This window comes from Dunckerocampus dactyliophorus, chromosome 1 (genome assembly GCF_027744805.1).
Source record: "Dunckerocampus dactyliophorus isolate RoL2022-P2 chromosome 1, RoL_Ddac_1.1, whole genome shotgun sequence".
Taxonomy (NCBI): domain Eukaryota; kingdom Metazoa; phylum Chordata; class Actinopteri; order Syngnathiformes; family Syngnathidae; genus Dunckerocampus; species Dunckerocampus dactyliophorus.
Window position 1 is genome coordinate 45,552,857 of NC_072819.1, and position 22,929 is coordinate 45,575,785.

Consider the following 22,929-nt stretch of genomic DNA (forward strand, 5'->3'; position numbering starts at 1 on the left):
CACGACGGTCCGGTACAGGGACCGCATTACTGCAGACACTGCAGCGATGCTGTCGACGTCACGCTCCAACCTTCCCTCACTCATGAACAAGACCCTGAGAACACCTCCACCTGGGAAAGGGCCTCACTCCCAACCCTGAAGGAGCAATCCACCCTTTTCCGACTGAGAACCGGATTTGGAGGTGCTGAGTCTCATCCCAGAAACTTCACACTCGGACGGAAACGGCCCCAGTAAACGCTGAAGGTCACAGCCCGATGAGGCCATCAGGACCACATCGTCTGCAAATAGCAGAGATGAGATCCTAAGGCCCCCAACTGGACCCCCTCAACGCCTTGGCTGCTGCTACAAATTCTGTCCGTGAAAATTCTGAGCAGAATCGATTACAAAGGGCTGCCTTGGCGAAGGCCAATGTTCACCGAAAATGGGCACGACTTACTGCTGGCAATGCGACTCAGGCTCTTGCTCCAGGACCAAATGGCGCATAGTAGCGCCCCACCAATCCGTACTCCCGGAGCACCCCCCACAGGGCGCCACAAGGGGCATGAATGCCTTTTCCAAGTCCACAAAGCACAAGTAGACCGGTTGGCCAAACTCCCAAGTACCCTCCATATTGAATCCAATCTTACATAGTTTTTGCAGAAATTAAGAATTTTCAAGCGTAAAAAAGGCTAAATGAACTAAAATACAAATGAGGCATTCACGAGATGCAGTCAAAGATGCAACTTCTACACTGGTCACTAGGTGTCAGTAATGCTACTCTAATGTTTTCAATGTTAGGCGTTTATTGCAGGTTTGAATTATCTCACAACAGGCGCAATAATCCCTGTTGGGGCTGGAACCTACCCAAACCTAGAACTCGACTCCGAACCCTCAAGGTCACTTCTTGTCTGCCTGAATATTAATGAATGAACCAGAGCACAACAGACATGAATGACAAGAACATGTAATGGTGTCTTTCAGTATTTCTAGAAAGCCCTGTGCAATAAATTATAAATACACTTAATAGGGAGAAATTCAATTTCCACTGTGAGGAGAGATGCCAGGGTGAAGAGGCCCTATGCCAGACAAGTTTGAGTTTTAAAGCCTTGCTTAAGGGTACTTGTAATCATTGTGGACCTTTATTTGGTTCCTGTTGTTGATCATGAATTGCAAAACGCAAACATGTTTCCATAATTACTGGCAGTATTCAGTGCCTCTTCAGCATTGATTACACCAAACATTTGCTGTGTCATTGGTTTAGTAAGGCTTACGCAAAGGGAGAACATTTGCTTTCATCCACACTTGTTACATTCTTTTGCCAAGATCCGGCACGGATGACGAAAGATCAGAGTTTCTCAAATGCACCCATGATAGACAGTTAACTCATTTTACGTGCAAACAAGAGAAATGTAGCACTGACTGACTAAAACAATCCCAGACATGGCAGTTTCCCGTCGACCTGATGTGTGCATAATCCCCCTTTCTCCTTATCCTGATGCCACCCTTTCCCTGGAACTCATCACCACAGTACCTTTTTTTTTCCATTGCTCCAGAGTACAGTCTTAAATGGACTGTATGCAACGGGTTCCCCAGCCGCTTAGTGGGCACCGACATTCTGCTCCTGCCCTCAGTGGCCGAACCTGGTCTTCTCTATAATTTACTGCCCCTTAAACCCTTTATATTGTCCTCACCTTTACATCAACATATTAACACTAACATTAGATACATGTTACAATAACTTATAACTGTACCGTATACAGTGGTGTGAAAAAGTGTTTACCCCCTTCCTGATATATTTTTGTCACACTTAAATATGTATGAGCTCATTAATAAACAAATTTAAGTATTAGTAAATGATAACACAACTGAACACAATATGCAGTTTTCGAATGAAACCTTTTTATTATTAAAGGAGAAAAAAAATCCAAACCTACATGGCCCTGTGTGAAAATGTGACTGCCCCCTAAACCTAATAACTGGTTGGGCCACCCTTAGCAGCAACAACTGCAATCAAGTGTTTGCAATGAGTCACTTACAGCGCTGTGGAGGAATTTTGTCGCACTCATCTTTGCAGAATTGTTGTAATTCAGCCACATTGGAGGGTTTTCCAGCATGAAGCGCCTTTTTAAGGTCATGCCACAGCATCTCAATAGGATTCAGGTCAGGACTTTGACTAGGCCACTCCAAAGTCTTCATTTGGTATTTCTTCAGCCATTCAGAGATGGACTTGCTGGTGTGTTTTGGATCATTGTCCTGCTGCAGAACCCAAGTTGGTTTCAGCTTGAGGTCACAAACACATGGCTGGACATTCTCCTTCAGAATTCATGGTTCCATATATCACAGCAAGTCTTCCAGGTCCTGAAGCAGAAAAACAGCCCCAGACCATCACACTCCCACCACCATATTTTACTGTTGGTGTGATGTTGTTTTTCTGAAATGCAGCGTTACTTTTACGCCAGATGTAATGGGACACACACCTTCCAAAAAGTTCAACTTTTGTCTCGTCAGACCAATGAGTATTTTCCCGAAGGTCTTGGGGATCATCAAGAAGTTTTCTGCCAAAATTGATACAAATGTTCTTTTTGTTCAGCAGTGGTTTTGGTCTTGGAAATCTGCCATGCAGGACATTTTTGCCCAGTGTCTTTCTCATGGTGGAGTCATGAACACTGACCTTAACTGAGGCAGGTGAGGCCTGTAGTTCTTTGGGTGTTGTTGTGGGGTCTTTTGTGACCTCTTAGATGAGTCATTGCTGCGCTCTTAAGGTCATTTTGGTTGGCCGGCCACTCCTGGGATGTTTCACCACTGTTCCATATTCTCGCCATTTGTCGATAATGGCTCTCACTGTGGTTCTCTGGAGTCCCAAAGCTTTAAAAATGGCTTTATAATAGATCTCTATTTATCTCAGGTAATTTATGTTTATCACTTTTTCACACAGGGCCATGCAGGTTTGGATTTTTTTTTTTCTCCATTAATAATAAAAGGTTTCATTTAAAAACTGTTCATCTGTGTTCTCATTGACTAATATTAAAATTTGTTTGATGATCTGAAACATTTAAGTGTGACAAACATGCAGAAAAATAAGAAATCAGGAAGGGGACAAACACTTTCACACCACTGTGGAAAAAAACATTTGTAAACAGCAGTTGTGGGAGTGTGTTGAGGTTGCAAGGAGGAGGGTTTGGGGGGGGGGTTATATTTGAGCACTGCAGAAAAATAATTTTCCATTCTATTTGTGTTGTATTTAATAGTTTTTTGTGTGTATTTGTTGTTATTCTATTACATTGTGTACCTGTGTGACTTTGTGTTGGGTCACTCGGTGTCCCTCGAGCCAGAACTGCCACTGGCTGTGTTGTACATCATCTCACACTGTTTTCTATTGGAGAAAGCGGTGGGGCGGGCTGAGTCAATGCAAGTCTCCACAGTTTTCTTTCCATTCTATCTTGTCATTCATATCCCTACAAAGAACCCCATTCACACACACACACACACACACACAGGAAAACAGACGAGTGACCCAAACATCTCAAACGGAGCCTCACTTATAAGTACGGTACTTAGTCTGCTTATAATCACACCTCACGGTTGGATGAGTGAATTGTACTAAGCTGAAAGACACTTTTAGAGTATCATGGGCCACTGGTGTGATTCATTTATTATTACACATGCAGTGGATATTACACTATGAATTAATATGGCAATTCGGCTTATATATTATAAAGTGCAAGAGATGGAGGAATGGAAATAAACAGAGCCCACTGTAGTACAATGTCATCTTTATATTTACAGTGATAACAATTGTGTAACTTTAACACATTTATCATCATTATCTCTGTGTTCACCGTCAATTTGGGGCATTTTTCAGTCACTGACATCCACTGTGGGACTTTTCAGACAGTAATTTCCATGAGCAGGGCTAATATAAATAAGACTTGTGAACTGCTTTGAATCCAGTCATGTGTCCCAATCATCTGAAAAAGGCCCATTAAGCGGCGCATCATTGCCGTGCTTTCAAAGTTAGAACAGACACAAAGAGAAATGGCCTGAATGTATAGTGTATCATGGCACAAGCTTTACTTGTAGAGCTTTTGTGTTTTTATATATGGCTTCATTTGGCTGCAGTGGTGTTTTTGTAGCTACATGGTCAAAGTAATCTTTGATGTTTAAAAAAAAAAATGTATTTGAGATTATAGAGAAAACAAAGCTGTGGCGCACAGACCAAAATAAAACCCATATAATGCAAACATTGTACCAAATGTATCTCGTGCAGACTGGACATGTTATTCATCAGCTTTGTCGCCATGACGTCCTCCACTTATACTCCTGTGAAAAATTGCAGGATGAATAGGCGCTTCACACATTTATTTAGCAAACAAAATGCATCTTGCATGGTAGACATGCGTTGCCTGATCAACAAAATGGCAACATTGATCCTGGAGGTGGCCCTCAGACGCATGAAGGTCCCATGGTCTGCTGGCCTTGTGAGCCTTTCTTGTTCCAGCTGTAATCGCCTGTGAAAAAACAAGTTAGTGATGCTTTAAACAGCCGCACAGCTCACCAAAGACAGCTCCACCCCCCCCCAAAAAAATCAAGCATAGTAAATTAGATATGTTTCCGCAGCGTCGCCTGTAAATTTTTTTTTTTTTTGTGATTCTCTTTGGTTTCAGAATGACTGATTTGTTCAGTAATGCTTATGTGGCTGCATCACAAAGGGATGAGAAATAAGATCACAGGAGCATATGACGCGTCTTTTACTCATGTGCTTCTGCTGTCTTACGAGCACAACATGTGAAAGATGCTCCAATGCTGGACACGCACAACAAGGTTTTGTCAGAAACATGACTGTTCAGCTGTGAAACCCATCGGAAACCAACACACCACGTTTGTGTAGCAAATGACCAATCGTGGTTACTGAGATTTGGCTATGGTGGCACCCTGCAACGTGTAAATGAAGTTTGAAATTATACGGGAAGGGGAAATTACTTCCACTTGAAATTGTATTAGTGTTTGATGTCATGTTTGTGTTTCACTTATTTAGGAATCTGCATGCTTTGTGACGTGTAACATGTAACACAATAACACCCATGGAATACACGCAGACATGTTGATATACGAGATCATGGATACGATCATTTTAGCTAGGAAACCCACAGATTTCACACATTCAAAATTAGGCTTGGGCATCGTTTGAATTTCAGCGATTCCTCGTTCCGATTCCGGTTCCTAACGATTCTCGATTCCGATTCTTTTCAAAGGTAGGGTCATAAAAGTTTGCCTGGTTTAGCTGAGGACGCTAACCGAAGTTGTTGGATGAAATGTCTGACTGTCTCCATGATTTTTCATGAATGACTTTACTATGAATTTCTCAATTCTCAATGAATTTTTTCAATGACACATGTAGACAAAGTGTAGCTTAACCATGTCACTGAGTTCCTACTAACCTGCGTGAAGAATATCAAACATGTACGGCGAATGGAGTAAAACCTAATGCGGGGTCTGGTCAACTTCCTGGCTAAAGCCAGCATTAACGTCAGGTCATTTGTCTATGAAAAAGTACACAACGTTACTGGATACTTGAGTTGGCCACCATATTTGCAGTATAAAGCATAATTTGTTTGCAATGTTGGCATAAGATTGACATCATTTATTCTTTTGCTTAGCTGACTGGTGGGAAGTCCGGTGTAGTGCGCCAAAAACAGGGCACTCTGTACACCTTGAATCCGGAGGTGTTTAACTCATTCAACGCCAAAGACGTATTTATACGTTTTTATAAACACGAACGCCCGATCCCAAAGGTGTATTTATACGTCTTTTACATTTCTTTACGCAAGAGGCAAAAAGAGGTGATGGGGCAAGTGCACACTAATAACATGTCGCTGCAGGTTTAAGCCATATAAACGGCCACAAGGTGGCAGGAGCACTCGGCATGGGTCATTTGCATGTATTAACACACTCGACAGCAAGGAGGAAGTGAAAGCGTATGGAGGCGTGTGGCATGCAGAAGGTTACGCATTGTAGGGAATGTACGCGTGGACCGGTGTGCACACACACAGTTTAGTTGCACATGTGGAAAAAAGCTGTTTTTCTCCCTTTTCTTGTTGGGAACTGATGTTTTCCTGAAACTTTTTTTTCCCCCTGATGAAAGACGAGAGTCTAATCTTTCCTTTGGTAGGTTCCATGTTCATATAGCCATAGAACACAATATTCCGTGTGCCTTGAAAAATCAGTCAAAAAAGTCAAAACTGTCCGGGACGGAAGGGGGTTGTCTTTTGAAAAATGACTGGGATTGAATGCGTAATCATGTTAGTGGTTCAGCCTCCTTTGCATGATAGGATGGCCTTGCAAATGTTGCACTGCGCCGACCGTTCATGTTTTTGCAGAATTTCAGCCAAACCTTCGTGCGCCGTCGCACACTGCCCATGGTGATATGGATGAACTCAAACGCTGCTTCTTCCTTGGTGTTATGCGGCCATTTTTTTCCCGTCGTCAGGCTGGTCGATCGCCGAAAGCAGGAATCGAAATTTTTTAAAACTAATGGTTCCGGGAGAATCGGAATGGTAGTCCCGGTTCCCATCGATGCTCAGTGCCCGACCCTATTGAAAATACAGGTGCAGTTCGATGCAAAAGGTATTTGATTTCAACAGTTCGATGAAGACAACGAGGCCGATTAAAGGCTCAGGAAGTTTTTGTAGTTCGTTTGTTGACTAGAGCACGAACTCAGTAGTTCACAGTATTTAATTTTTTTTCTTTTAATTTTATGAGAGACTGAATTTGGGGGTTTTATTGGCTGTAAGCTATAATCATAAAATTAACGCATTCTTCAAATATCTCAGTCTGTGCATAGTGAGCCATTTTGAATTGAACGACTGAAATAAATGAAATCCAATATTGATACTGGATATCGGCTCGATATCGGCAAAAAAGTATTGAATTCTATCTGCCTGCATCTTTGATATGAGCACGCCGCTCCAGCACTTCTCTTCAGCAGCGCCGGATCCAGCATGCAGACCCCACATGATCACAGCTGCTAACGACGAAGGATCAGGACCCGTGTCGGCCAAACGGCAGCACCCCTCACCAAAGTCCAAAATAGCTGTTGCAACTGAGCGCGAAACACGCCATGATCAAGTCCCCCGCGGTGGCACAGAACCGGAGAAGTGCAGCACAACCAACCGAAGCAGCATGAGCGTCCTCACAACACCCCAGAGGCAAAAAACAAACCTCGGGTCCCCCCAAACAAACAACGCCCTCTGAAACATCCCCTACCTACGCTTCCACGGTTCTATCAGCTAAAATTGATCTGATTTGACCCACTTGATGCATTTCTCAAGCTGCGCCCACTTGGAAAACAGCTGCGGCAGAGTATTTCTGCCACCATCATGTACCTCTCTTCTTAGAAGAAAATTATTTCGACTTTTGGGTGATGCCCTGTAATGTTAATTTTGCTTGTTGCTCATCATCGTTATTATCTACTGAGCAATCAGGCGTCAACGGTCACACCTTCAAGACCGATCATAGAATAATGGTTGCCATCTGAAAAAACATTGCTGTTTGTGTACTGTGGAGAACTCTTGTCTTTTTTTTGTGTGGGGTGGGGAGGGGGGAAGGGTCATCAGACCCCCTTTCATGGCCTGGCCACCAATTAAGTGATACCAATCAAAATTTGCACGGTGACAAGAGGCCTCTGGCTTTCATGTGGTTCAAGCAGACTGTTTTCTTTTAGGCATTCGTCAAGGCGAGCCTGATCGAAGTGATTATCAGAACAAGCCTATCACATGATTAGCATGACACTTGAGGACATCCTGGACTGATGGAGCTCTGCCATGAACCGACAAGTTCTTCTGCCATTTCTCTCTTGTTCAGTGCCGATGGAAAAACACACCTGGCAGCTAAGCAGAAGTAGCTTTTGTCAGTTTCAATCTTCCAATTTGGAGCTCATATCGAGCTTATCCGAGCCGCCTTGAGGCAAAAAGCGCATGACACCCTGAACTGGTCACCAGTCAATCACATACAGACAAAAATGCACTCATACAGTCATTGAATGGGGACTGAACCTACGCTACCTGGACCATCAGTGACTTTATCTCAAATCATATTTTTGACAGTCATCATCCAAAATAGCCACCGACGCAGAAACGCTAATTTTGTCCTCGCCGTATGGTATGGTATGGTATGCTTTAATTGTTTTACATCAAATTTGATGTAAATGCATATCAATTTTTGAAATACGGGCCACTGTGTTGTTTAAAAAATAATATACACTTACAAATCCCATAGTTTTCACATTAATATTTTGGTTGTTGCCAGCAGCGACCTTGAACGCACCACTGTGTGTGTGCTAACTTTCTCCCACGCTGCACGGATAGACGCTGATAGACTGCTATTTTGTAATTTCCCCGTTTTCCTTTCCCCTCACATGTGGTCTGAAATGATGATACTATGTGGGGATGCGTAAAGGTAAGTTTGGATGATGTTCTTGAATGCTAACGTGCATATTTGTTGGTGCACAACCTCAGCTTAATTCATGCTAGCACACTGCCTTTGACCACACACATCAAACAGCGACGTAATCATCTTCTCTCTGAAAGACAAACTCCAGGCTAGCACAGGTGGTTGGTGGGTCTGTATTCATTTTGTGCTTTTAATTTGATGTTATTACTAGGGATGAGCCGGATACTCGTTGTAGACTGTGCTGACTAGCATACAGTAACTCAAAAGAGCTGTGAACTGATGCTAAAATTACAGTTTTGGTGCGGCTCCTCAAAATTCTAAACTTTGAATTCCAATTTGTATTGTACCATCTGCAAAACACTAAACATTTGCATGGATTCCTATTACGAAAGAAAAACCTGAAAACACATTGCATACATAATGTTTGTAACTACTACAATATGGCTCAGTATGATGGAGTGCAGTTCCATACCACAGCAAACTAACAAACAAACAAACTAACTAACTACACTAAATAGGACGCTTTCATATATAATTTCATTAGTAACCATGTTGTTATCTGACTTGACTTATCCCTGACTTGTCTTTCCCACACCGCACCCATCTTCAGAAAAATAGTGCCTGAATGATCCAGACGAGGCTTGTAGGAATGTGATGTGGTTAGATATGAGGAAATTATGATTACTTATCATGATAAGTAATCATAAATATATAATAACTGATGAAAAGGTTATTATTTGACAGAAACATAGAAACAATGTACTCACGAAGAAATTAAGCGTTAGTAGTGAGTGTCGTAGCGGTTAGACATAACATTGTATTTACACAGTGGTTCAGAACGCTTCCTTGTATTTTCTAAATATCAACTGCTGGCATTGTTTCTTAAAGTCGCTCATTTTTGTGCATTTTTTGGAGTTCTTTACTCAATCCGTTCCATAATTTGATTCCACATACTGAAATGCTGAAGGTTTTAGTGTTGTTCCCACAGAAGTGTGTGCGGCGTACCCCAGGGGTCAACACTGGGACCAAAACTGTTCAATCTAACTGTTCAAAATATATACAAATAAAAAAAAAATCACAGATTAATTGAATATCTTAAAAACATGGTTTGATAAAAACAGCTTATCCCTGAACTTAAGTAAAACTAAAATAATGCTATTTGCTAATAGCAGAAAGGATACAAATTGATGGCGTGGACATTGACAGGGTGAACGAAAATAAATTTGTGGGGGTCATAATAGATGACAGTATGAGCTGGAAATCTCACGTTAAAAATATATAACATAAAGTGGCAAGAAATATCTCAGTACTGAATAAAACACAATTAGTTCTGGACCAAAAATCACTCCACACTCTCTACTGTTCCCTGGTGCTACTTATTGTACATATGTAACTTATTGTATGGAGATGTGGGGAAAATAACTATAAAAGTACACTTCACTCGCTAACCGTACTCCAATAAAGATCAGTTCGGATCATCCATAATGCCGCTTATAGAGAACGTACAAACCCTTTACAGTGCTCCCTCGCTCTATCGCGGTTCACCTTTCGCAGAGTCGCTGTTTCGCGATTTTTTTTAATGCTTTTTTTTTGTTGTATTTTTTTTTTACAGTGCGTGAATGCTGTCACAGGCCGAACCTGGCCCTTTAAAAAGAATTGCATTGTGGGAAGTTGAGTGTCTCTATCTTGCCTCTCTCTCTGCCTGCACCGCCCATTGTTTTCTGCGTCCTGGTTGGCTGTAGACCATTGTCAATCAATCTCCTTTGTGCCACTCTGCCATGTCTCCTGTGTCATCGCTAGCTTGCTTGCTTGCTAGCTTATGAATGAATCTTCGATTTGAAGGAGGGGGACTGCAATGATATGTTTCAACAAGGATACAACAACACTACAGTACAGGCGCAAGGACGAAAGGGCACTGCCACACGAGTGAAATACTCATGAGTGACTTAATAATTTCTCGTGTCCGACCTGCAGGTTGATCATTAAAATTCAAACAAAGATTTGAACTTTTTTGAGAGTGTTCAAACAAGAGAGAAATGTGACAAAGACTGTATTTCTAAAATCACAGTTGTTCAAATTTGCTGACCTGGTAACCCTTCAAACAGCTAAAGTTATGCATAAAGCAAACAATAACCTGCTACCCAAAAACGGTAATACAATTCTTCTCAAAAAGAGAGGAGAAATATGACCTGAGAGAAAAAATAAATTGAAAACAATTACACGCGAGAATAACGTTAAAAAAACCTTTAGTATATCAGTATGTGGAACGGATTGAGTAAAGAACTCAAACAATGCACTAAAATGAGCAATTTGTACTCACTCATCATCCAACTATGTTTCTGTCACCTATTAACCTTTTCATCAGTTATTATTATACATTTAGTACGAGTGTTATATAATTAAAAATATAAAACAGTGATTATATACCTTGACTCCTATTGTACCACATTGTTATGCTGCCTTATCATTTTCCTTTGTATTTAAAATAGGCAAAGAGTACATTTGGAATGAACAAATGTATTGTAATTGATGTGAAACAGAGAGTGGGTAGCATTAAATAAGATTTGCTTTTTTCTACACCGATTTGGACATGTGGAACTTTGAATTGTACTATGCAATGTATTGCTGTGTAACTTGTATGCATGTTCAAAATAAATGAAACCATAATCAAAACCATTACCAAGTTCTCTAAGGTATAAAATATACCAATAAAAAAAACATAAGTCTTAGCCTTCAGTCCAATTGAAAACAATAAATAAATAAATAGTGCAAAGCCCCTCAAATAATAACACATTTCTTCAAAAGTGGCAAAAATATGTCCAAGCAAAGATAATTAAAAAGCACTATGTGCCACATGGGTGTAATGAAAATGCTGTGTTAGCTTGGAAAAGTAACAATCCCATTCTCAAAATGTTGTAATAGTCAGCGTGCAACATTCCAGCCTGAGCATAGTGTTTTCAACACTCCAGCTAGCTAACAAAGGTGCAAACATTTGAAAGTAAACAAGTTACAAAGCAAAGAAGGTAAGCAGCAGCCCTCGTCTGTCGCTTCCGTTGGCCTCGCTGGTCAAGATTTGTTGTGCTTCCAGTGGACTTCAGAGCTGCTCAGCATAGTATGGCTTTTGTCGAGTTTTCCGTCTTTCTTGTAAAGACGTTACAAATTTTAGATTTGTCTTTTTTTTTTTGCTGATGTGTTGAAAATCTTTCACGGTCACTAGCTAGCGCCGCTACTATTTACATACATTCTTGTCTTCAGTCATGATAATCGACGGAGCATGCGCGACAATTGTGCCCAGGCTCTTGCGTGATGTACGAGACGCATTGTCAACAGATCAATTGTCTCGCGATACCTGGTGCACGTCTCTACAATCAATTAATCAAAGGATTTATAGCTGATTCTTATCGATCCAGGAAGCAGACGTATCTCTCACTTGTCATTAGGGATATGCGGTCACATCGGTTCATCGTTCACAACCCCAGAAGGAAGTGAAACTTCAAGTTGCCAAATGACATCATCAAAACCTTCAGGCTTTGGAAACTATCTGCAAAGAGGAGTGGACCAACATCCCTCCTGAATGCAACCCTGGTGACCAACTACAAGAAACATCTGACATCTGTGCTTGCCAAGGGTTTCTTCACCAAGTAGATTAAATACTTATTTATTTATACTCCACCATAGCAAAGACACTGGGCAAAAACGGCCTGCATGGCAGAGTTCCAATATGAAAACCACTGGTGAACAAAAAGAACATTAAGGCTTGTCTCAATTTTGCCAGAAAACATCTTAATGATATCCAAGACCTTTGGGAAAATACTCTGTGGTCTGACGAGACAGAAGTTGAACTTTTTGGAAGTGTCCCATTTGTATCCAATTACCTCTGGTGTAAAAGTTTACCAACAGTAAAATATGGTGGTGGTAGTGTGATGGTCTGGGGCAGTTTTGCTGCTTCAGGACCTGGAAGACTTGCTGTGAGAAATGGAATCATGAATTCTGCTGTCTACCAAAAAAATCCTGAAGGAGAATGTCCGACCATCTGTTGGTGACCTCAAGCTGAAACCAACTTGGGTTCTGCAGCAGAACAATGATCCAAAACACACCAGCAAGTCCACCTCTGAATGGCTGAAGAAAAACAAAATGAAGACTTTGGAGTGGCCTAGTCAAAGTCCTGACCTGAATCCTATTGAGATGCTGTGACATGACCTTAAAAAGGCGCTTCATGCTGGAAAACCCTCAAATGTGACTGAACGACAACAATTCTGCAAAGATGAGTGGGCCGAAATTCCTCCACAGCGCTGTAAGAGACTCACTGGAAGTTATCACAAACGCTTGATTGCAGTTGTTGCTGCTAAGGGTGGCCCAACCAGTTATTAGGTTTAGGGGGCAATCACTTTTCCACACAGGGCCATGTGGGTTTGGATTTTTTTTCTCCCTTAATAATAAAAAGTTTAAAAACTGCAAAAGTTTTAAAAACTGCATTTTGTGTTCAGTTGCGTTGTCATTGACTAATATTTCAATTTGTATGATGACGGGAAACATTTCAGTGTGACAAACATGCAAAAAAATAAAGAAATCGGGAAGGGGAATAAATAAACCAACCAAAACCATGGCGAGGTCTGATTTCAGCTGTGTACTGCTGCCTACAATAGCAACGATATCGTGGTAAAGGGACTGTGCCAAATGCGATATATTGGAAGAAAAATGTACTTTGATATGCATGCAAACAAGACAAATAATTGAATACAAAAATCAGCTTTTAATGTTGCTTTAAATATGTAGTCAGTTAAAAATAACAATTTTTCTGCTGGAGCAGCAAGACATTTTGACCGTTAACTATTTTATAAAAATCCAACACAAATGCTTCAGCACCAGAAATGTAAAATCTATCTTCATGTTTGTGAACCTTCATGCTTTCGATTTTTTAAACACATAAGTCTTGTTGGGACTCTTTGTCACAGTATAAGTAAATAACAGATTAGGTTTTTTTGGAGATACTGCAAATTTTGGTATGGAGCCGATGCCACATAAGTGCGATCATTGATTGCTTTTGTGATTTTGCCATTGACTTGTTGATTATTGATTATAATCATAATAAAACACGGGACGTGTAACAATATCAACAAATCAATAGAATGATTCCCTTATTAACTAAAAACAACTAAACAAAAGCAAGCTCCAACTACTGTTGGCTCTCATTCAAATCCTTTGGGGCTTTTTTGCTCCCAAAGCCGATCATGCATCCAAGAATGTATTCCCCGAGTTTATAAACAACATAACAATAAATAGAACAACGTCAGTAATGATCCATTATGAACAACGCAGCAAATATTTGTGACAATAAACACCTGTACGCTTGTATCAAATACTCTTGGTATCCATACTATCAATATTTGGATTGATCCGCCTACTCACTACTATTAATCAGTTATTTAGGTGGACAATACGGGGATTTACGTTACATTTAAAATTGAAAACTGGCAGGGTTTTTCATTGGACAGCAACAATCTGATCCTGTAGTTTCAATATTTGACTGTAATAATGAAAGATACAATATACTGTAATATTGCTATGTGTTTTTCTCCCAGTATAATAATGTCACTGGCTGTATTTTAAGCTTTCTAAGGGTGTGGTGCACAGGATGGGTCTATGTAGAACGAATGGCAGGTTGTTGCTTTCATGTCAAATAAAATGCAGTAATTATGATGAATCTGCCTCGCTTTAGAGGTTTCCTCAGACTATTTTTACCCTAACTGTTAATGGCTACATTTTGGATGGTGTTAGGTGTTGTTGCTTGGAGTAGAACTGTGTGTGTGTGTGTGTGTGTGTCTGTGTGTGTGTGTTTGTGTGTGTGTGTTATGAAAGAGAGAGAGAGGAGAGAGAGAAAAGAAAGAGACCTTCCCTCCCATTGGTTGCCGGAACTTGTTGGAGCTTCTCTTGAAAAAGAAGAGGCTCCAAGACCCTATTGGTGGTCTCGCCCAGCCCAGCCCGCCCTCCACAAGTTCACCAAGGCCGCGCAAAGTAGCCCGTCGTGCACACCGTGTGTGACACATGACCCATGTAGATCACCACCACAACTTTCCACGCCCTTGAATGCTCATTCTGCATGCATCCCGCTGTCTTCTGCAACACTGGACCTCTCAAAGTGGCTTCTACCTTTCTCTGGGCCCCAACGGGTTTCTTGCTTCTATTGTGTGTGTGTTTTTGTTTTTTGTTACGTGTAAGCATTTCAACAGGAGCTAAAAATGACGTCCTTACCAGGAACAGTGCCGCGAATGATGCGCCCGGCCTCTGGACAGAACTACCCACGAACCGGCTTCCCTCTGGAAGGTAGGTGGACTCGACCGCAGCAACATTCATTTCAGGGGTGTCCAGACTTTTTCCACCAATAGTCAAAGGCCACGGGGCCACTTTGATATTTTTATATATTTTGTCACATTTTGTTAAAAGACTAAAAACACTGTATTGATATTTGAAGACAGTGCTTTGTCCTATTATTAGTTATTAGTATCAGCATTTCGGCCTTTTCTTTTTACACTGTACTTTATTTGCTCTTTTTTTTAATTGTTTCTACAACGTGTCGTGGGCCACTAATGGCCCCTGGGCCGCACTTTGCCATTCCTGATTTATTTATACATACTGGGCAATGAGTTTCCAAAGAGAATACTGTGGCTATATGTTAATATCTTATGTGAATATGTTTATTATATCAAAAAAGCTCATTTTTGGTGAACTGTTTATGTCAATTTTAAAAAGATTTAAACAAAAGTAAGTTGGTGCAGTGTCAAAATAGTGAAAGATTTCGGCCTATGAGTTCATCCCTGCAAATGGAGGTCAAGCAGGCCTTTAAATGACATGAATAAAATAAGATAAATACAAAAAATATGAATGCTTGGAAGGAAATTAAAAAAATAAAATAAAATAAAATAAAGCGTGGACGGACCAAAGAAATAAATTGTTTCCCTGGTCCTGCAGTGTCCACTCCTCTAGGCCAGGGACGTGTCAATCAGCTGGGGGGTGTCTTCATCAACGGCCGGCCTCTGCCCAACCACATCCGGCACAAGATCGTAGAGATGGCCCACCACGGCATCCGACCGTGCGTCATCTCCCGCCAACTGCGGGTCTCCCACGGCTGCGTGTCCAAAATCTTGTGCCGCTACCAGGAGACCGGCTCCATCCGGCCCGGAGCTATAGGAGGCAGTAAACCCAGGGTGAGCCTTACAAAAAAATGAACACGTATGTGTGTAAAAAAAACAAACAAACAACAACAACAAAAAAGACTAACAAAAGTGATGTTTTCATCCTTGGGCTCCATGCAGCAGATCGCTACGCCGGACGTGGAGAAAAGGATCGAACAATACAAGAGCGACAGCCCGGGAATATTCAGCTGGGAAATCCGAGATAAATTACTCAAGGACGGCGTCTGTGACAGAAGCACCGTCCCTTCAGGTGAGACACTCTCTGGTAAGATGCCTCCATTCGTTACCTCTTTACTCCTAAAAAACAACCGCCATTGGCTTTAACTTCCATGCACACATTACTGCAACATGTGACCTTCCTGACAATCATCAGCATAATAATAAGCAGGCCTATTTTATTGAGTAGTTATTGTTGCTGCTGCAGTCCAAGGTTGTACACCGCCTCTCGCCCGAAGTCAGCTGGGATAGACTCCAGCGCACCCGCGACCCTAGTGAAGACAAGCCGCATGGAAGATGGATGGATATTGTTGATAATATATATTTCATAATGACAACAATAACAATATTTTTTGCAGAGAATATTAATCCAATAAAACAATTATTAATGCTTTGAGAAGAAATATGTTATTGCTTCTTAATGTCAATTATACATGAGAAACAGTATATTTGGTAAATATATATTCGGGGCCACGTATATATCACTTTACACATTTCAGTTTGTGCTCTGCTTATGCCAGCATCGATAATACACGTAGTAGGCTACGTTTTTTAAATATATATTATTTCTATTCTTCACATTTTTCTTTTTTACTTTACACGTTTTTATGCTTTTTGATTCTTGTTTATACTGTACTGTCTGCAAATGTGGCCGCCGTCGCAATTTCCTGCAAAGCTGTCTCCTCTCCGGAGATGAAATGCACACGCCGGTGAAGTTAAAAAGACAAGAAAACAATAGAAAAGAGGGATACAATTCATGCACATTGTCCATAATAATCATGGATGGATGGGTAGGCTACTTTAGGAAATGACTTTGCTACAGCAGCCACATTTACAGGCAAAATTAAATGAAGAATAAGACGTTTAAAGTAAAAAAAATGTAAACAAAATAAATAAAGTACAATAAAAATACCAATGAACTCCTGTGAGCACAATATGCATTGTGTACCATCATTGCGCAATCAATCATAATAAATAACGCTGTCCTTGTGCCCGCAGTGAGTTCAATCAGTCGAATACTCCGAGCTCGTTTTGGGAAAAAGGACGACGAAGAGGAGGAGTGCTTTAAAAAGGACGAGGAAGAAGACAAGAAAACCAAACACAGCATCGATGGCATCTTAAGAGACAAAGGTAGGCCACACTTTGAATTGGGGTCGGGGTGGGGGGGGCGGGATCATTTCCTACAACAAATTGGGCCCCAGTGGCCTTTTTGTAGCTTGGCTCTCCCAGCAGACTGCACACTATTTCTTATTTATGAAGTATCAGGCCCACGGGGAGCAGCTTCCATTCCGCTACACGTGGCCAATATCAGTTAGCCGCTGTCTCACTTGCTTGTTTAAAATGATAGAAAGACATTTCTAAGTGCAGTTATCACCACAGACACTATTCACTATATTTTAGTATACGATGTTCTGATGACATTCACATTTGATTAGGTTTTAATTGATAAAATATGTATTTAGAATAGTTTTTACTGTACAAATAAAAAAAGAGAAAATTTAGTGTGCTGCTTTGCTCTCAATTTAGACAACAGACAATATAGACTAATCTTCAGTCCACATATGGGGATGTTAAAAGATGAGCCTGGTGTGTGTCTCTGTGTCACGCAGGCCTTTCTTATAATAATTGGAAGATTTGTAGGACTACAGCTGCTAATGAAACTGTTGTGTGTTGAATAGGCAACTGTGTTGGAGAGGGATGTAATAGCTCAAAGGCATAGTAAGAAATATATTTATCCCCTATCAGCCCTCACTCTTACACTTCCAGGCACATATGCTCCCTTCCAGGACTCCAAAGCAGATTAAATTGAGCTTTTATTTCTTTTCACTTTCATCTTTGGGCAGCTCACTTCATGGTGTGAAGCCCGCGGCGAAAATTCATGAGGGTTTAAGGTTTAGATTGCATTTTGAAATATTAAATCCAATTTTTAAATGGTTTGTCGGAAGAAGAGCATACGGTGTTTACTTATGCACTCAAATAGGCTGTTGCGCGTATACATTTTTTTATTTTCAAATGTACATTTTTGTAGCTCCGTACATTTCTCCCCCAAAAAGATGCATTAGATCTTTTTGTTGTGGTGCAAACTCCAGTGTTGAAAAAAAAATACAACAGTGCAGGATGATGTTATTATTGTAATGGTTATTACTGTACATGTGACAAAACACTTGTTTTCTATGGTGGCCCATGGGTCAGGTGTGTAAGGATGTGCAGTTCTGTTCCTTTCATGTGTGCCAGAGAAATTAATCCTGAAGGCCGGGAAATGGATTGAGAACTAAAACACTGGTTTATGCATCACAACATATGATAGAAATCCCCAGATTGCCTGTACAGTGGTGTGAAAAAGTGTTTGCCCCCTTACTGAGTTCTTATTTTGTTGCATGTGTGTCACACTTAAATGTTTCAGATCATCAAACAAATTTAAATATTAGTCAATGACAATGCAAATGAACACAAAATGCAGTTTTTAAATGAAACTTGTTATTATTAAAGGAGAAAGAAAAGCCAAACCTTCATGGCCCTGTGTGAAAAAGTGATTGCCCCCTAAACCTAATAACTGGTTGGGCCACCCTTAGCAGCAACAACTGCAATCAAGCGTTTGCTATAACTTGCAGTGAGTCTCTTACAGCGCTGTGGAGGAATTTTGGCCCGCTCATCTTTGCAGAATTGTTGTCATTCAGCCACATTGGAGGGTTTTCCAGCATGAAGCGCCTTTTTAAGGTCATGTCACAGCATCTCAATAGGATTCAGGTCAGGACTTTGACTAGGCCTCTCCAAAGTCTTCATTTTGTTTTTCTTCAGTCATTCAGAGGTGGACTTGCTGGTGTGTTTTGGATCATTGTCCTGCTGCAGAACCCAAGTTGGTTTCAGCTTGAGGTCACCAACAGATGGTCGGACATTCTCCTTCAGGATTTTTTGGTAGACAGCAGAATTTATGGTTGCATTTATCACAGCAAGTCTTCCAGGTCCTGAAGCAGCAAAAACATCTCCAGATCATCACACTACCACCACCATATTTTACTGTTGATATGATGTTTTTGTGAAATGCGGTGTTACTTTTACGCCAGAAGGAGCCAAAGCTTTAGAAATGGCTTTATAACCTTTTCCAAACTGATAGATCTCAATTAATCCCAGTTAAATTACGTTTTAACAGGGGGGGGCAAGCCCTTTTTTCACACAGGGCCATGTGGGTTTGGATTTTTTTTCTCGCTTAATACTAAAAAGTTTCATTTAAAAAATGCATTTTGTGTTCAGTTGTGTTGTCATTGACTAATATTTTAATTGGTTTGATGATCTGAAACATTTAAGTGTAACAAACATGCAAAAAAATAAGAAATCAGGAAGGGGGCAAACACTTTTTCACACCACTGTAAATATGTCCCCCAAGGGTCGTGAGCAGTGAAGGCGTGGCATCATAGCAATCTAAAGAATACTTTGTTGTCCAAAGACATCCTTGCATACAAGCCCAATTTTTGGGAGTCAAAAAGTGTTTTCTAAACATAAACCTTTTGACACACAGCATCAACAGAGTGAATGCGTGTCTGTCACACGCAAGTTGTCATTATGAAGGGATGAGGAACAGTGCTATATATACCTATAAGTACATACGCCTCACTGGCTTGACGTTGACATTCTCTTTCGATTCGGGATCAACATTTGCAATAAAAGTGACTCTTGTAATTATTAGATTAGCTTCAGCTCCAGAACCCTTCCCTTCGGCCATTGTTCACTTGCGACACAGTCCAGAAAAACACCTCACACACTTGATAAAAGCATTAAAGAAACGATAATGTAAGATGATCGATGTACAGATGGAAAGTGAGTCACGGTGTAGCCTTTAGCATGGTTGTAAGGCTAGTGTTGGAGGCTAGCAGGCGAGAGAAGGCGTTTCTCTGAGCCGCGTCTACATCATCCATACTGCTTGCCTGTTGCAACTCCAGAAACGACGAAAGTTCTGAGGCTGGATTATAACAATAAGGTGACCGTCGAACCAAATGCTGCTGTAGCCACACAAACAGGGAGACGCCATCTTCAACTCCATCTCCAACGTTACGTTGCTGTACTGCATGCCACATATGTACATTTTGTGCTTTAATTTCACGTATTTATAAATTGTTCCCGGCATAAGGTGACTAAAATGTGTTTTATGGGAGGAAAAAATATAAATGAAAAAAATAAAATGATTAATTCTTTAATTTAAATCGCAAATATGCGATACCGTTTGAGGCAGTCAAGTGAAAAAAAATGATAATAATGAAAATAAATTTACAGTGGAATCCCAGAGGCCGAGTGCAATCTATTCTGGGGTGCTGGCCAACCTCACGGCGACATTTTTCCAATTTCCAGGGTCAAACTATCATAAAAGCTTTCAGAACCGCTCAGGCATTTTTTAAGTGAAAGAACGTAAAGAAAAAGCAAAACGCACACGCATCCAGAAGCAATCCTTACATGCATGATGAACTGAGCTCTCGTGTTACGCTGAGGTCTCGAGAGGGACGTACTGACAGGCCACCTTACTCTTAGTGACTATTTCTCATCTTTTGGAATAAATGCCGAGGGAAAAACGAAACACATGCAGCCAAAAGTTTATTATTTGATGAGGTCAGGCCTAGTGTGATCTTCTTCATGACAGAAGTTCAAACTGCTACAATTTGGAGCATTATTTGGGTGTCACTCGGAATTCTGTAACGTCAGAGGTGCTGGATTTTAGATGTACAATCACGTAGTATTCAAATATTCGGTTGTAAAATGTAATTTCCAAGTATCTGGACCAGTGTCCTTGTCACTGACAAGGAAGCAATTTTGACCCAGTTCTTGGATGCTATTAGAGTTATGCAGGTGTACCTAATGATGTGGCCAGTCTGTGTACATTTGGACTCCAGAACACAGCTGCTTGAGCATGAAGACGTGAAACAAATGCAGTGGCCGCGGTGGCCAGGGCAGGCTATGGGACGTTGTATTGCAGCTATTGATAGCACGTTTCCCCGGGCATCTGCGCTTCCTCCACTCCGTATGCACTCTCTTGCAGCTATTCTTCTGGATTGCAATTGTGGGGGAACCCAAATGTTGGCTGGAGATAACACAATCGTCACAGGCTCCATCCTGGGCTGTGCATCAGTGTATTGAACTAGGATTAACCTCCCCTTGTCCCCCCCCCCCTTACAGGCTCACACCAAAGAACAGGGACATTTAAACACACACACACACACACACACACACACACACACTCACGCACACACACACCAAATGCTTAATAAGGCATTTAAAATACACAATTGTGAAATGTAGTTGGACTTTTCCAAGGTATTCTCCCTCTTAATATTGGCCAGCTTTGGGGCTTGGAAGAGTCCACATTACATTTTGACATGTTAAAACCTCCCCATGTAAAGCCTTTAAGATACATTTACTTTCAGTTTCATAAAAATATAGTATTTCAAATTTTATGCAGAGTTGCTCGATTTGCAAACGTAAATATGATCAAAATGTGTCTTCCATCCATCTATTTTCCTCCGCTTATCCGGGCCCGGGTCTCAGTAGGGAAGTCCAGACTTCCCGATCTCCGGCCACCTCTTCCAGTTCCACCGGGAGAACAGGGAGGCATTCCCAGGCCAGCTGTGAGACATAATCCCTCCAGCGTGTCCTAGGTCTGCCTGGGCATGCCCGGAACACCCTACCAGCGGGAGGCATCCGGACTAGATGCTCGAGCCACCACAACTGGCTCCTCTCAATGTGAAGTAGAAGCGGCGCTACTTTAAATGTTTCAGTGGAACACCCACTCATCCAGCAGGATGATGAGCTACATTATGTACAGGACACAGGTCATGAACTGGTGGATGTACTCTAATGTTTCTTGGCAAATAAGGACACTGGGGCCTTTATGCAAAATGCATCTAGATGGGTGATAGTGGGCAATTACACAGTTACACAGGAGTTTAAAATACTACATTGAGTGTCTGCTATGTGTAGCGGGATATACACAAGGTAATATTCACTCATAACATGCCGTTTGTTTTGTTGTGACAACGTAGAACCAGTGGTGTCATTGATTGTAAAGGATTAAGCAAAAGGGTTTGACATAGTCATTGATGGTTTAATGGTTCAGAACCCACAGTGAGAGTGGGAATGGTTGTCTCTGGATGTGCCCTGTGATTCACTGGTGGGTGTAGTCCACCTTTTGCCCATGTATAGTTAGACATTGACCAATTGGCAAAGCAGTCAGCAGCGTCTAGTCGAGCCACTTGTTGATGGCCCTTCAGTCTTGCCATGCTTTGGACTTATCTGGGTTGTCTTTTAGAAAACAAATATTTATAAAGGGGCGCTGCTAAGCTTGAGGGAAGAGGGCTTGTTTCGGAAAATCTACTCCTGCAAGGGTCTGTTCACAAGCTCTGCCGTAATCCTCCTTTCATTTGGCCGGCAAATGCCATGAATCTTGTCCGGCGACCCGATGGGAGGCTGATCGGGCAACAAAAGAGGAGCAGGGAACAAAGAGGAGACAGGCAAAGTGGGCTTGAGGGGTGTCACCAGCCTCAGGGATCCCATTAACAGCCCACAGCACAATGGCAATGAGAGAAATCACACAACAATATAGCAAGACAAACTGAATGGAAAGTTAACACTTTGGTCGGCTATTAATTGAGCCCTCGATGAGTCTTGAAGTCCCAGAGTGCGGAGCTCAAGTGTGACGCTTTTGATGCGTGTATTTACATAAAACCTATCTTAGGCCCTGTCCACATCAATGCAGATTTTTAAAAAACGTATATTTTTCTATGCATTTTGGCCTCTCATCCACAGAGGCTTTTGTCCTTAAAAATTTAGTTTTTTGGAAAATGTAGTTTTTTGGAAAACTCCGGGCAGGGTGAAGATTTTTGAAATCTCCGGCTTCAGCGTATGGACGGCGAAGACGGAGCTTTTCGCTTCTTCCCGACATGTGATGTAACAATTACATTAGATAAGGTGAATTGAATGTATGCTATGGCAAACGTTACATTGCAGCTTTCAAGCATGCTGAAATGACTTTTTGCGTGTATAAGAGTAAACATACGCCTACTTTCGCTTTACATTGACGAACAAAGGCGCCATTATGGGCTTCGGAGGA

General features: G+C 41.3%; 1 protein-coding gene across 5 annotated transcripts in view; it reads left to right on the forward strand.

The window, feature by feature from the left end:
* Window positions 1-14,411: 14,411 nt before the first annotated feature.
* The window catches only part of LOC129177742 (paired box protein Pax-7-like), a 47,556-nt gene continuing 39,038 nt past the window's right edge, over window positions 14,412-22,929 (forward strand). Inside the window, exons 1-5 of one of the 5 annotated variants that reach the window (XM_054769207.1) lie at window positions 14,412-14,615; window positions 14,683-14,751; window positions 15,397-15,632; window positions 15,741-15,885; window positions 16,836-16,967. In XM_054769207.1, coding sequence (XP_054625182.1) covers window positions 14,697-14,751; window positions 15,397-15,632; window positions 15,741-15,885; window positions 16,836-16,967 — 568 coding nt within the window. In that variant the 5' untranslated portion in view covers window positions 14,412-14,615; window positions 14,683-14,696. Of the gene's footprint in view, window positions 14,752-15,396; window positions 15,633-15,740; window positions 15,886-16,835; window positions 16,968-22,929 lie in introns of all 5 variants that reach the window. The other 4 variants (XM_054769170.1, XM_054769189.1, XM_054769179.1 and 1 more) reach the window with 4 other exon arrangements.